This window comes from Anopheles ziemanni, chromosome 3 (assembly GCF_943734765.1).
Source record: "Anopheles ziemanni chromosome 3, idAnoZiCoDA_A2_x.2, whole genome shotgun sequence".
Taxonomy (NCBI): Eukaryota; Metazoa; Arthropoda; class Insecta; order Diptera; family Culicidae; genus Anopheles; species Anopheles ziemanni.
This window is the reverse complement of record NC_080706.1, coordinates 20878958-20893714: the sequence shown is the minus strand read 5'-3', so window position 1 is coordinate 20893714 and position 14757 is coordinate 20878958. Positions and strand designations below refer to the sequence as shown.

General features: G+C 47.0%; 3 protein-coding genes across 3 annotated transcripts; 2 read left to right on the top strand and 1 right to left on the bottom strand.

The window, feature by feature from the left end:
* Positions 1-987: 987 nt before the first annotated feature.
* LOC131284330 (prolyl 4-hydroxylase subunit alpha-1-like) lies at positions 988-1935 on the bottom strand. The gene is made up of 2 exons (XM_058313185.1): positions 1303-1935; positions 988-1233 (listed from the first exon to the last, which is right to left on the bottom strand). Exons 1-2 carry the CDS (start codon positions 1933-1935, stop codon positions 988-990), a joined length of 879 nt encoding a protein of 292 aa, XP_058169168.1.
* Positions 1936-7073: 5138 nt separating this feature from the next.
* On the top strand, positions 7074-10749 carry LOC131287442 (heat shock protein 60A-like). Its single transcript, XM_058316490.1, has 3 exons — positions 7074-7193; positions 8624-8787; positions 9018-10749. The coding sequence occupies exons 2-3, from the start codon at positions 8626-8628 to the stop codon at positions 10575-10577; spliced, it is 1722 nt and encodes a 573-aa protein (XP_058172473.1). The 5' UTR covers positions 7074-7193; positions 8624-8625; the 3' UTR covers positions 10578-10749.
* On the top strand, positions 7700-8446 carry LOC131287443 (uncharacterized). The gene is made up of 2 exons (XM_058316491.1): positions 7700-8031; positions 8095-8446. Exons 1-2 carry the CDS (start codon positions 7807-7809, stop codon positions 8332-8334), a joined length of 465 nt encoding a protein of 154 aa, XP_058172474.1. The 5' UTR covers positions 7700-7806; the 3' UTR covers positions 8335-8446.
* Positions 10750-14757: the final 4008 nt, after the last annotated feature.

Here is a 14757-nt window from a genome sequence, read left to right as displayed (position 1 = left end):
TCATATCAATTCCCATCTACATCATTCTACATCACTGTTTGTAGTAAGTAGAATTGCATGGGGAATTGAGGAGGGGTAGTGTAAAGTTTGTTGAAATATTTTTTTCCGTTTAGTTGTGTATCCGGGTCTTAATCCGGGGAATACATTTTCCCAACTATTCCGAAGACGTCATTGTTTCTTCATTAAATTAAAGAGTATTCTCTTTATCAAGAAAATGAGATAGACAACAGAACAAACTTTGTTTTTAACCTTTAAAAGATTTCGGACAGGACCTTTAATGTTTTCTTTTATAAGAAAAATATTTGCTAAAGGAAATGAATTCCTGTTACGTACCAAGATTCGTCTTTTGTCTAGTTCTTCTTCTCGTATGTGCAAATTTTATCGTTCAATCGTGCAAATTTTATCGTTATCGGTTAGCAACAAAGATAGATTTACCTTTTAGTTACTTCTCCATTGATCGTTAGTAAAATGTAGCGAATAGTAGAGGTTAGCGGAAAAATGTTCAACCACAGTTCGAGCCCATCTTTTGACAGAAAAGAAAGGAGAATCCCTTGCGAAAGCGCGTCCGTTTGAAACAAACAGATATTTAAAGTGATTATCACCACCATGACACTGCTAACAACCCTAGTCGTCTCTCGATTGCCGGAATTTCTAAAAGGGTGGAAGTTTTCCCAACATAACATCGAAGTCATAAAAGGAGAGCGTGAGGGAATTAGTTACCGCGAGCGGTAAGGATAAGCAGACAAGCACGTGCCCCGTGTTTGCAGTGGCATGTGTTCAGATTCACGTTTCTCCCGTTCCATCAAACCTAAGCTTCAAAGAGCGTTCAACTAAGCGCCCGTTTTACGGATTCACTCAACCACACACAGACATTCACTTCCAATGGTTTATTGTTACAGTTGTGTTTAAGGTAGTCCTCCTTACATCATCCCTAGCGTTCGAAAAGATGGCGAATCGTCACGTGGCTTCCGTTACGGCAATCCCGCACTAATTGGCGCTCGGTTGCGCTTTCGGACGGCACGGATCACGGAACTCGTTGCCGCGGGTGTGGAGGATCTTTTTGGCCGTCCACTTTGAGCCACCCATCAGCGGACAGTTGCTGTACTTCATGAGCTCGTGCGGCTCGCCCGTCTCCTTCAGATTGTACCACATCGCGGCCGCACCCTTCTTCGGGCGAATGGTGAGGCGCAGCTTCGGGAAGATCGTGTAGCCGCCGTCTTGCTCATCGGTCAGCTGCGAAGTAGACGCCCGAAAGGTAGGCAATTAGTGCGCGAACAGGCCGGTGATTCCGGCAGTACTTACGAAGAACAGCACCGTGGCGAGCCGGTTGCCGGAGTAGGCGAACCGACGCTTGTCTTCCGGGGTCTGGATGACGTCCATGTCGAGCGTCTTGTACGAGCCAATCTCGTCGTAGATCACCTTCAGGTCCTCGGCCGTCTCGCAGCTCAGTCCCGTCACCTGCTCGACGCGCTGCGTGATCGTGCTCACCACCGTATCGTCCCGATCGTGCAACGTGAACGTCTGGTGATTGTCGTAGAACACCGGCACCCAGCTGTCGTTCGTCAACCCGGACACCTTGATGATCGACTCACCCAGCTTCTGAAGACGGGCGATCTCTCCCTCGTGCAGCACATCGTGCAGCAACACGACGAACGGCTCGTAGTTGAGCAGCTCCACCCTGGTCGGCGCAAGCTCACCGTACGCGTTGCGGACGTCGTGCCAACAGACCAGGAGACTGGTGTAGGCGACTGACCGCTCATACGTACCCCGGCACAGCTCCATGAACGGATCGAGCTGGATCCTGACCGGTTCGTCGCCTGCTTTGGGCTTCCCGTCGACAACATCGGCACTTTCGGCCACAATTGCCGGAACGAGCAGCACCATCAGTGCCACCAGCGTGTAGCGGGTTTTCCGCTCAGTCCCGTGAAAATCCATCTCTTGTGCGGGTGTGTGTGTGTGTGCGCGCGACCTATCGGTTCGTTGCTCCGCGATACGACTGACGGTGGATCATGAAAAAGCACAGACTGAGCCCTCGTGGTCCTAAGAACCTGCCATAACTGACGTGTCGGATTGTATAGGCCAACCCGGCAGTTGGCAGTTGATCAAACAGCCACCAAGACAATGCCACTTCGGTCGCTCAGCCCGTCGTACGAACGCCGTATGTAACCGGCGCATATATTGTGTCTTTGTTCTGTTTGTTTTTAAAACAGTATTTTACCGAATCACTTCCATCGCATGCTGTCACGGATGCAACCGTCCCGCGGGGTGTGAAAGTCATCTGTATAGCGGAACGTAGGCGGAAACTCAACAACACCGTGGCGCCGTGGGGACGTGGAAATGAAATGTCACCAACAATCAAATGCAATCCTCCTTATTTTCCCTCCCCGCCCTGGTTCAACACTTTCCCTCTCCCAGCGTGCAATTATTACTCAGCTGCGGGTGATGGAAAATCATCCGACCATTATTGTTTCGGTTCCGAATCCGTCCCCGTTCATCACCAAACCACCCTCTCGATGGGAGACTTTCCGATGAGAACCCTAAATATCTGGCACCTGGTACAAAAAACAAACCCGCTCCTTCGGCCACACCACCACACATTCGGGCGTGTCTCACCGAAACCAATATAAATTCCAACAGAAAACGCGCCCTCCTGCAACCCTCTTCAACCTGGCTCTTCACAAAAGCTACCCCGCGAATGGAAATGAATGTGCTCTCGTTGATTTGGCGCGGTGGAAAACGGAGAAGAAAAGGAAAACCCATTGCCGAACCTAGCAACTGGTTGGCGGTTCATTCCGGGGTCGTTGTGCACCTTCGCGAGGTATTTGGCATTGATCGATTTCAGGAGTGCATCCACCGACGAGGACAGAAGGACGGGCACACACCCACACAGGGATACGTAGGTTGCAACTGTGTATGCATTTCGATCGTTGCTTTGCTCCCAACCCCTCCGATCCGTTGTTTAATGTATAAATTCATTTTTAGACCGTTGTCGAAAATTCATCCGACTATCTTCCCGCCTCGGTCAAACAATGGCCAGACTGCGGGCAACATGTGGGGCGTAACGGGGTTAGGGTTAAGAACTAGGTAATCTAGAATGGACCGCGATGCAAATAAAACTCCATCATCGCGCCAACGCCATTGAAATGTATAGCTGCATCAATCCAAAGGGAGGGGAAGAGGAAGAGAGAGTGAAAATCGCACCATCCGAAAACCCAACATAGGTTGGCTAGGCGAATTGAAAAGAAAAAACCAACCCCGTTTTCACATAACTGGAGGGTGAAGCGAAGCGAATGAAATGCATGAAATATTTAGTTGTTATGAAATCCAATCATAACGATAAATGTACTTTCAATAAATTGTTTTCCCGGGCCCCCGGGGTTGGTTTGCTGGCTTTTTCGGTTTTTTGTTAACTAGAGCAAGCGACCCCGAAGGGACGTGACGCTTTTTTCCATCAATACCACGCCCGCACAGTGATACAAAGAGTCGGTCGTTTATGTGACATTGAAAAGGACTAATAATGAATTTTGTCATTTAAAATATCCCGCAAGAAATGTCTTTTGAATGCAAAAGTGGTGTTACGAAGTGCGAAGAAAATAGTAAAGCAACCTTCTTAACTTGGTTTTGACTTCAATCGTATGATTTTCAAAACTGTTCCAAATTGCCTCATTAACAGTAAATGTAAATTATTCAAAACAGATTTAAATCTAACATAGTTTCAATAAATATTCGGCGTCAATTAAAAGCCAGCGTTTCACTTTACCTCCTTTATCAAATGTTATCGAAGTGGCGGTAAGAAAAATTAGCATAAAAATCCACAGTGCATAGAAATACCAACAACCCTAATTTATATATTCAGCATTCCTCATGTATAAGTTTAATTGCATTTTGCACAAGATTAGCAAAATGTTAAGAAAGTGGAAAATGCAATCAACTGCTTTCCTCGCTGCTCTTGTTTGAATAAATTTTAAATGTTTGTGTTTTAGCTATAAATGATATGTTAAAGTAGCTATATTTACCGTAGTCGAATAGTCCACGTGGCGCCTTCACTGGAACCACTGTGTCCCGAACGCACGGACGGCATCGTTTCAAGGCATTCCTTGAGCATCTACGCACATGCACCCCCTTTTTTGCCACCGGCACCCGATTTTCCGCACGATCCGAAATTGTGGAAATAGTCGAGATTTTGATGTGGGCGCACTTTTTGACGATATGTTTTTTGTGCGTGTGTGTGTATGATTTTTGTTTCATTTTGTTTCCATTTTTTCTAACTTTTGTTTCGGCACTTACGGCGCTATCGGACGGTTGCCTGCTGGTTGCGCCATGCCTTGTCACATATTAATGTTTGCGTTTTGCTTCGGGCAATTTTGGGCAAATATTTACCGAAGCGCGTCCCTTCGGCGTAGGAAGTCCGGGGCTACACTCGCGAGTGTATTATTTTTACCCAGTTTTACCCTTTTGCACCGGCGCCGGACGGCCTGCCTCGTGTTAACCGTCGCGTCAAACCGTCGACCAAGGACCTTTTTCTGACTGTTATTTTTGCACCGCAAAACGAGGAAAAATCATCCACAACCAACGGAATCCGGAGGTGGATAATTTTTCCCTTGAAGAGTGACTAGAATCACTGTCAGCCGTGGAAAGATGAACTCCGGAACCGAGGAAGAAATGTTTCTTCACCATTTCTCTACTTTAATGAAACGTGATGAGGCTACCGCAATTGTACCAGCTTGAAGTATGCACCATGAAGTATTCCTCTCAAGGGTCCGTTGTTGCAAAAATCGCTGCACATAACTACTCGAGTCGAGTTGATTGATGCTCGATGCAATGCAAACTCTATGGCTGCCGATCGATTGGTTCCGTAAATACACATGTTTCCATCCATGCCCGATGCATCGATCCGGGTGCCATTGGAATTTCCCCTAACAAGAGATTGATGGGAAACTGTGACCACAACCGTTCGACAAGAATTGAATAACGCAAGAAAAGAATCACTTCTGCTTGGAAAAATATATGTAGTTCTACGCCGAAGGTCTCTCGATGGCTGGAGCTGAATTCACCGAGCCAACATGCATAAGCAGCTCGTCCGGTTTGGACAAATAATGATGTGATGGTAAGGTTCGATCTAAATCTCCTTGGAAACTGGTCGCTTTCATCAACCGCAGACCATCGTTTGGCCAGCTCGTGCATGAACTTGGACATCAAACAGATGCAAACATGTCCCGGGTATCGTCTAACTCAAGGAACTCAAGGAAGGTACGGAATTTACGTACAGAAACTACTCTCCGAGACGCGACGAAGATTGTTTCAATCTATAATGGATAGGTCGGCAAAAATAACAAGTCTCGTGTTGTGTCCGAAGACACCGATGCATCCGAGCCGGTTGATGAATTGTTGGATAATTGAACGACTCGCATGCAGATGCACACCGTGTTGCATTCGAACGGATCATGCAAGCCTCTGGCATCCATCCATCCGTCAGTGATTGTTTCCAATGCATCCCGCCCAGGCTGGCCGATCGAGTGCACTGGCTAGTTTGTAAGCAAAACATTTGGAAATACACGTGCACCAACACTGCTCCTGCTCGTCTCCAGTCCCAAGCGTGGTTAGACTCTTCAAACGGGACCGTTTTCGATCATCAGGCAGACACAACAATCGGATTGCTTCCGGTTGGTCAATCGATGCGTCCGACCGGCTGACCGAGTTGCCATGGGGAGGGAGCTGGGTAGAATCCCCCAGTTCGATCCGTTCCAGTCGGAAATGCATGAATGGACGTAGGTATCAAGTTTGTCATGCTATAAATTTAAAAAATTGAATCATTTTCACAACTGCTTTTGCTTATATATTATCGACTATGTTTATCGCTCACCGAATCACCTTCTTTAGGAATGCTGCCTGCTTCAACATCAAACTTGGGTAATAAACCATTTAAACCACCTTTACCTACACACAAGGAAGTGATATCGATTCATCTCAGAATCTGATTGATACCACAGATTCGACGAGGAGAGTCAACCAACCGTAGCACCCCAACAATCCCCAAAAGGATACGTCCGTTTGCCATGGGTACGGCCACAGGTGTCGTTTAGATGAAAAATATAACATCATTAAAGTGTCCGCTGGAAGCAGGTGATGTAGTGGTGTTATCGCTTGTGCGACGGAGTATCTTTGGCATCCGGTGTGATTTTTCAACCGCGTTGTTATATGTTTCTATTTATGAGTGATTTTGGAAAAGAAGTTTATTATCCAATCTTCTTTTGTATGAATGGTTTCGAAAACGACCCTGATCATTATTGAGCAGGAAAAGGATCAATTGATTCAAGTCAATCAGCATCATGTGATAATATTTGTGACAATTATTTCTTACGATTAAAATTAAAATATCTTCCGAAGGTCGATTCCTTCCATGATAGTTTAACATGCATAATTAAATTCCTCTTTTAAACCGCTGTAACATAATACCGATCGATTCAAATGAATGTTTGGAAATATACGGTTGTTGGTAGAGGGCGCTAGGAGATCCTTTAAACCCATCTAGATGTATTTGAATCACACAATTCCTAATTCCTGTACAATTATAATATCTATGAATATGAGTTAAATAGATCCATTTTATTCAAATAGCTTAACATTAAAGATATAAAACCATACAACAAAACATCTGCTTCTGCATTAGATAACCTGATAAGATTACAACATCATCGTATTCCAGAAACTTCACATTTGACACATTCCTACTAGTGATGGAAAAATCGGATCCGCAATCGGAGCCGACTCCAACCAACTCCGGAAAATTTTGAAGCTAGCTCCGGAACTATTTTCGTACTAACGGCTCCGAACTAACGGCTCCGGTGCCGAGTCTGAACAAACTACACAAACTCCACGATTGTCGTAGATCATGCGACTAAAAAACCGGTCAAAGCGGGAGCATGCTCCGGAACCGTCGGTGTGGAGCCAGCTCCAGAGACGTTAGTGCGCTCCGGTGTGCCCACCACTTACTCCTACCATTGCTATCTCTTTCGTTCCGCCGGTGAATGGTTCCTTCCGAAGGACCGACATTTGTTTCTTCAGTTCAAGAGTTTCAATCGCCGGAATAGGTCGCCTTGCCGCACGTATCGATTGAATTGAAGTGAGTGTGTAAGTTGTGTGTTTAGGCAGAACTTTTGCAAACTCCAGCTTCCGTTCATCGTAAAACAGAGGTAATTCACTAATTGGGTAGGAAAATCTAGCAACATTGCGAAACCAATGTTTACCTAACCGCCGCTGGAACCGTCGACAGTAAGGTTAGGGTTTGGCCGCATGTTGTTCGAGTTCTCGTATTTTCCAGAAGATTTCATCATCCGTGTGCCGGCTTGCCGGGCCGGTCTCGAAAACAGATAAGACGGGTTCAGAAGATATGTGAACATTGTATGTAATTGAATTGAAAGAGAGAAAAATGGGGTGTGATGAAATCCATCTGTCAATTTTCCTGTTCCGATGTAATTCTCCACCGGAATAACGCACCGCAAGCGGCCTCGTGTGCTTGCGTAATTACGTAATGCACCATCTATTGATACTTGTTGGGTAGCTTTGCATCTGCTTTTTCCGAATGAAGACTTTCAAGCAAGTGTAGTTTTCAATGTTAAGGTTTCTAAAACTTTCTTCTTTCATGTACGTTTTCCTTACCATTGTAGTTCCAATAGCCCTAGACCCACCAACAGAAACCTTTGCCCCGGTAAGCGCCCCTTGGCTTGTTGTCTTCTTCTCGTTGTCTGTCGCTTGGGTGTAATTGCGTGTGTTGCCAAGGAAACGTCCATCTCATCACCCGAGACGATGGCGGCGGCTGCTGCTGCTGCTGCTGCGATGGCAACAAAGCTCGCCGACCAGCGTAAGGTGACGGAAATTATTCTGGAAACTGAGCGCGTGGCCGACCGGATCCTGGCCAACAAGCAAGAGCTCGTGGAGCTCGACAAGCGTCGGCAGGAGACGCGTGAAGCGTTGCGGGTGATAGAAAAACATTTCCCCCTTCGGACGACCACGGATGGCGATCCGGAAAACGTTTGGGGCGTTCAATCTGCCGATGAAGCAGCTGCGCCCCCCGGTTGCCAAATGCAACGGCAGCGCATTTGGATCACGATCGGCTCGATGCTGGTCAAGCAAGACCGCCAGGGAGCGGTTGATCTGCTTCGAAAAGACCAGCAAACGACCGAGGCGGACATCGAGCGAATACGCAACGAACAGAAGCTGCTCATCACTAAGCAGCGCGATCTGGAACACGAGCGCCCATTGCGCGGGTTCAATCTGAAGCCACTGTCCACGGCGGAAATTGCTGGCATTCGTTCCAACCTGCCCGGTTTCTAAACTTCTGCACGGCTTAACCAGTTGCAGTGGGTTTTTGTGTATGTGTGTGATGCCTTTAGCTATAGGGGAATAATCAATTGCAGGAGGACGCATTCCGATAAGAATATCTAGAAGGTTAAAATTTGGAAATTAAATTAAGTCATTTTAGGATCACACGCGTTCTCGATCTCATATCTATCTCGCTGTCAAATATTGTACCGAACGTTAACCAATAAAACAACAACTATTTCTCTTTAAGAAAAACAAAACGTACTAATCTTTTCGATGCCGTTGTTTTTTCTTTCTTCAGAAATGTTCCGCTTGCCAACAGTGTTGCGTGTTGCCGCCGCCCGGCAGGTCGCCGCTAGCCGCGGCTACGCCAAGGATGTTCGCTTCGGGGCGGAAGTGCGTGCCCTTATGCTGCAGGGTGTGGATGTGCTCGCCGATGCCGTCGCCGTTACCATGGGACCGAAGGTAAGCCGCTGCAGCACAGATGATAAGGGATACTCCATTTCAAACGACTTCTTATCAACGTAAAATGATGCACGTTGCATCTCCAAGAACTATTTTTAGTTTAGCATTCCTGTTAGTTTTAATATATTTTAATTTACAATCGAGCCTAGATAAAGTGAAATTGTCAACCTTTTCAAGTTATGGACTGGCCATCCCATTAGGTTACTTACCCTGCCTTATTTGCTTTCTAGGGTCGCAATGTCATCTTGGAACAAAGCTGGGGCTCCCCAAAGATCACCAAGGATGGCGTGACGGTTGCCAAGGGTATTGAGCTGAAGGATAAGTTCCAGAACATCGGCGCCAAACTGGTGCAGGACGTGGCGAACAACACGAACGAGGAGGCAGGCGATGGAACTACCACCGCCACCGTTCTGGCCCGAGCAATCGCCAAGGAGGGCTTCGAGAAGATTTCGAAGGGTGCCAACCCTATTGAGATCCGCCGGGGTGTGATGCTGGCAGTCGACACTGTCAAGGATCACCTGAAGACGATGTCCCGCAAGGTCAACACGCCGGAAGAGATTGCCCAGGTGGCAACGATCTCGGCCAACGGTGATCGCGCGATCGGAGATCTCATCAGCGAAGCGATGAAGCGCGTCGGCAAGGAGGGTGTGATCACGGTCAAGGATGGCAAGACGCTGAACGACGAGCTGGAGGTGATCGAGGGAATGAAGTTTGACCGGGGATACATTTCGCCGTACTTCATCAACTCGAGCAAGGGAGCGAAAGTAGAGTTCCAGGATGCGCTCGTGCTGTTCTCCGAGAAGAAGATTTCGACCGTGCAGTCGATCATTCCGGCGCTCGAGATGGCCAACCAGCAGCGCAAACCGCTCGTCATCATCGCGGAAGATGTGGACGGTGAGGCACTGAGCACGCTGGTCGTGAACCGTCTCAAGATCGGGCTGCAGGTGGCCGCCGTGAAGGCACCCGGATTCGGTGACAATCGCAAATCTACCCTATCCGATATGGCCATCAGCACCGGTGGCATTGTGTTCGGTGACGATGCGAACCTGGTGAAGCTGGAGGATGTGCAGCTGTCCGATCTGGGACAGGTCGGTGAAATTACCATCACCAAGGACGATTGCCTGCTGCTGAAGGGCCGTGGCAAGCAGGAGGATGTGAACCGTCGCGCGGAACAGATCCGTGATCAGATCGCCGAAACGACGTCCGAATACGAGAAGGAGAAACTGCAGGAGCGTCTGGCTCGGCTCTCGTCCGGAGTGGCCGTGCTGAAGGTGGGCGGTTCGAGCGAGGTTGAGGTGAACGAGAAGAAGGACCGCGTGAACGATGCGCTCTGTGCGACGCGTGCTGCCGTCGAGGAGGGAATCGTGCCCGGTGGTGGTACCGCACTCATCCGTTGTGACTCCGCCCTGGCAAACCTGAAGGGTGCCAATGCGGATCAGACCACCGGTATCGAGATCGTGCGCAAGGCTCTACGTATGCCCTGCACGCAGATTGCCAAGAACGCCGGCGTCGATGGGTCGGTGGTTGTCGCGAAGGTTGAGATGCTTGAGGGAGACCACGGTTATGACGCAATGAACAACGAGTACGTCAACATGATTGAGAAGGGTATCATCGACCCGACCAAGGTCGTCCGGACGGCGCTGTCCGATGCGGCCGGTGTGGCTTCCCTGCTGACCACCGCTGAGGCGGTCGTGACGGAGATCCCCAAGGAGGAACCGGCTGGTCCGATGGGCGGTATGGGTGGTATGGGTGGAATGGGAGGAATGGGTGGTATGGGTGGAATGATGTAAGCACCTATGCGCCGCTTCCCGATTGCCAATCGTTTAAGTTCTTAGCTGCTTTTGATGCTCCTTTTGGAAGATTGCAAGGGCGTTTCTGGTCCGATGAATAAGTCCTAGCAAACTCAACCAACCGGATCAGGAACACACGGCTCACTCTCTCTTCCCTAAGGACCTTCAGAGCTCGGCGGCTGAATTCAATGCATTTATTATTTCATGAAGCATTTTCCAACAGCAAACACACAAAACTCCGGCGTTAAAGCAATGGAGTTGAAGCACTCCACAACTTTTGAAGTTGCAGGCAGCGAAAATTATATCTTACTATAACTTGTTTTAAATTAAAACGCCATCGTGTGGTCATAAGTCGAACGGTCGAACGAACAATCTTAGAACGATAAGAACGCAATGAAGAATCAAAGGCGGTAGATTTCCATCGTTAATGGACAGCAACATAGCAAAACAGTTAGTCAGTAATCCAAATGTAGCTAAGCGCTAAGAAAAAAGCAAACAATACGACAACCAAGGGGAGATGTCACCAGTTTGTCCTATAAGCCGCCATCCGGGTGCGGTCTTTAGTTGTTAAGAGAGATGATTATATCATAACCACCAGCTCCTTCGAATCCGTAGTTGAACTAATGGTAGTAGTTTGTTGCGTGCAGGAAAACGTGTTAAAAAGGGCTGGCGTTTTAGAATGTAGGCATGATTGTGCGAGTTGTTTGAGTAGTCGGATAGGACGGTATGCGTTTGAAGCAGGCAGTAGATGATTAGTAGAGATGTAGAGATTGTCTTATCTTTTCTTTCGTCTTCAATGTTTTGGTTTGTATAAGGGCATTCTTTAGTTTATTTCTCACATATTGTGAAGAAGGTTACAGCTGCCTACAAGTATGGGCTGCGCACAAGTTTCATTTAATATGCATTTTTCTCCTCAGTACAGTTTCAGTAAGGATTAAGCTAAGGGGTCCTCTATCTTGACAAAAGTAACATACACGACATTTATCCTGACGCTGGACGGCGTGTTCCTCGGAGAAAGATCCTCACAGATATGCTTGAATTTCAAGGCGAAGGGCAAGAGACATCACCATTCAGACATGAAACGAGCGTATTGCCCATTAATCTGTAAAAAGAAAGCAAAATCATTTAGATCAGTAAGGCTCGTTGAAGTCTTATAACAACCCGATGGAAGAAAGTAACAAAGACAAAACAAAACCATTAAATCTGTATTGTTGTAAATCTTTAATTAGCAAATCGTCCGGGTTTCCGTGCCCAACACAATGGTCTGGGAAAGATGATTCGATTGTTGTAATTATTTGTTTCGGAAGTTTTTCGCCTGATCTGTTGGTGCTTGAGTGACCTGGGGCAAATGCTTCCCTGCGCAGTCTAATCTTATAGCAACAGGGAATGATACCACGGAATAAACAAAGATTTTCGTATCATAAATCTTTTACTCAACTGGGAAAGAAAAACGAGGAACGTTGGAAAAATCGCCACAAAATTGTTTGATTCGTAAGGATCTGTAAATTGAAGACTCAAACGACTATCGATAGATCTAACTTGATTGTGCATCTGGCTTAATTATCTATTATTAGCCATCGATTATCTATAGAATTGATACGGATACTTGAAGTAGCGTTCATGTAATTAGAAGACCGAATAAATTCTATTGCTTATGTCTACTAATTGCGTGCATATCTGCATTAACCGTTTGTAATTATATTCAAAATCTTTCGTTCAAAGCTTCCTTGCGAGCGATAAGTTTTGCTAACAAATTTGCTATTTCAGGTTAAAATACCAACTAACTAAATCCCATTCAAAAACTAAGAGTTGAGAAAGAATCTTTGTTGTATAATGTTGCCTGGGTAAAAGAGTAAATGAGGCCCCGGGCTAGATTCTCCTCTTCCTACTGGTTCACATTAAGCGCCTGAAGCTATGCAAAGCGCGACGCATGCATACTTTTCAAATATTTGATCGCTAACGGTTCGCTTAAAAGAACATAACGGTTTAAACTAATCACGCAGTGGAGGTTGAATGCGGGTTAATATACTTTTACATGTTAAGTTACTGTAAGTTACTAGTAACTAAACTATACCACACATGATGGACAGCATGAAACAATGAGTTTAGTCGAAGAAATGAGTTGGAAACGGCGGCGCGCCCGCAGCGAGCGCAGCGAGCGGACTGCGCTAGGTCTACTGAAAAAGAGAGTTTGTTATAGTTTTGAGAAATAAGGGGGGCCCGTGGGCCCCCCTCATACCGCACCCCTAGGTTGATTGCGTAGCCGAAATTAACGGTACACACTACGATTCAAATACTCGTAGGTTGAATTTAACGAATTAATGTATCACCAATTGCATACATTCAGTTTAAACGTCCACAAGAGGTGTACCCACGATCGAAAACATGGCGGCCGGGGCCTCATTTACTCTTTTACCGTTGCCTGTCTTCAAAATACCTTAAATTTGTAGGGTCTATTGCTAAAATTGGCCAAGGCAGTAAAAAGTATTGGACAACGTACATATTTCTGCCTTCATTTCAAATTGTGACCAAGGGTTTTGAAACTGGTAGATGCCAATGTCAATGTTCGTTCGTAGTGATGGTAAAATCGAATCCCTTACTAGGCACTCGAATCTTCAAACCCAAATCCAAATCCATTAAACAGTCGCGAAACAGGACTGTGAAGGAGTGAAGCTAATTCACGGGAAAAACTCAATCTATATCAATCCATTCTACCTAGCGTTCGATTAGAGTAAACTGAAATCAATCACAAACCAAGCTAGAATCGGACAAATCTGTCAAATGGGAACTGATCCTTTGAAATCCGTGAAGGGATCAAATCTTCGAATCTTCCGAATCTCTGCCAACACTAGATACACGACACTGTGCGGTTAGGTTCGGATTTTCAGTTGAATTGCTAACTTGCGTCAGGTTTGTTCGTTCACGCGTCCGAGTGTGCCGAGTGTAGAGAAACGTGAAAATAAATAAATCTGCCATTGTGGCCACTGCATCAACGTTGCATTGATTGCTCTGTGACGGTATGTGAAGATCTCGTTGCCCAGAATTAATCTGCAAACTGGAGTACTGTCCCTGGAGCAGGTTTCCGTTCTCGTGGTGTGTAAGTGGTAAACGATAGTGCTGAGTTCGCGGGAAGACGGAGGACGAAAGAAGTGAAGCAACCATAACTGAATCGTCAAATTGAATCCGCAATTGTGCCGTCTATTGGTTCGCAGCCATTTTGGCAGCATCGATGATGTATTGCTGAAGGGAGGGGCTGGACCGAAGCAGCACCGTTGTGTTTTTGTTTTCGTGCCTTGGTGCATACCGTTGCGGTAAGAAAAGGCAGTTTGTAAGTCATTTTTGCACAACTTTTTTCCTTCTGGTCTTCTCCTTTTGGATAACAACGGAGTTGGAGAAGAGGGACCCCTTCCGTTGTTCCTCCGTTCGCCTGCGTGTTTCTTCACTTTATCCTGTTGATTCGCGAGGAATGCGTCGTGGTCAAACGTGTACGCTTCGCGTCCGCGTTCGTGTGAGTGTGTGTGTGTGTTTTGCTCTGCGCGTTCGGTGTCACCGACGTGGAAGTGTTTGTATGCGTTCGCACTTGCGACGGCAGTGATCGAAAAGAAAAAGTGGAGGCAGAATCCGTTGGAATCCGACCTACCGAATGTGCCGAGAGTCAAATAACAAGGTGGAGGAAAAACGGCACTAGCATTTCGGTGATCTGTGCGTTTTCCTGGTGCGGTGGAGTTGAAATGCAGAGAAAACTCCGATGGAAAACGAGTGAACGACCGTACGACCTAAACGGGGTGGATGCGTCGGTGAAATGGGGATGATGACAGCAGCAGCTCCCAGAGGGCTCCAGTGTGCGTGAGCATCTTTGCAGCCTTCCGGAGGGTGGCTCGAATGGATGGATTGGATGGATGGACCGAGTCGTGTCTTTCGCTGCTCCACCGAGGGTATGGACCCTTCCGCAAGGATCAAAGGAACCGAGGGAGCCGATCGATCGACAGCTCGCTCCACTCGCCTCGTTGGCAGGATTGGGGAAAATTTTCCAATCAAAGTAGCAGGTGCGCGTTTTCTCACACACGTAGCTTAGTCGAGTGTGGGGTGAGAGAGCGCGAAGAGCGGCTCGGGGTCTTCGAATCGAGTGATCCGTGAATTAACGACATTTCCGCGAACGAACCACCCCGAATTGACGTTC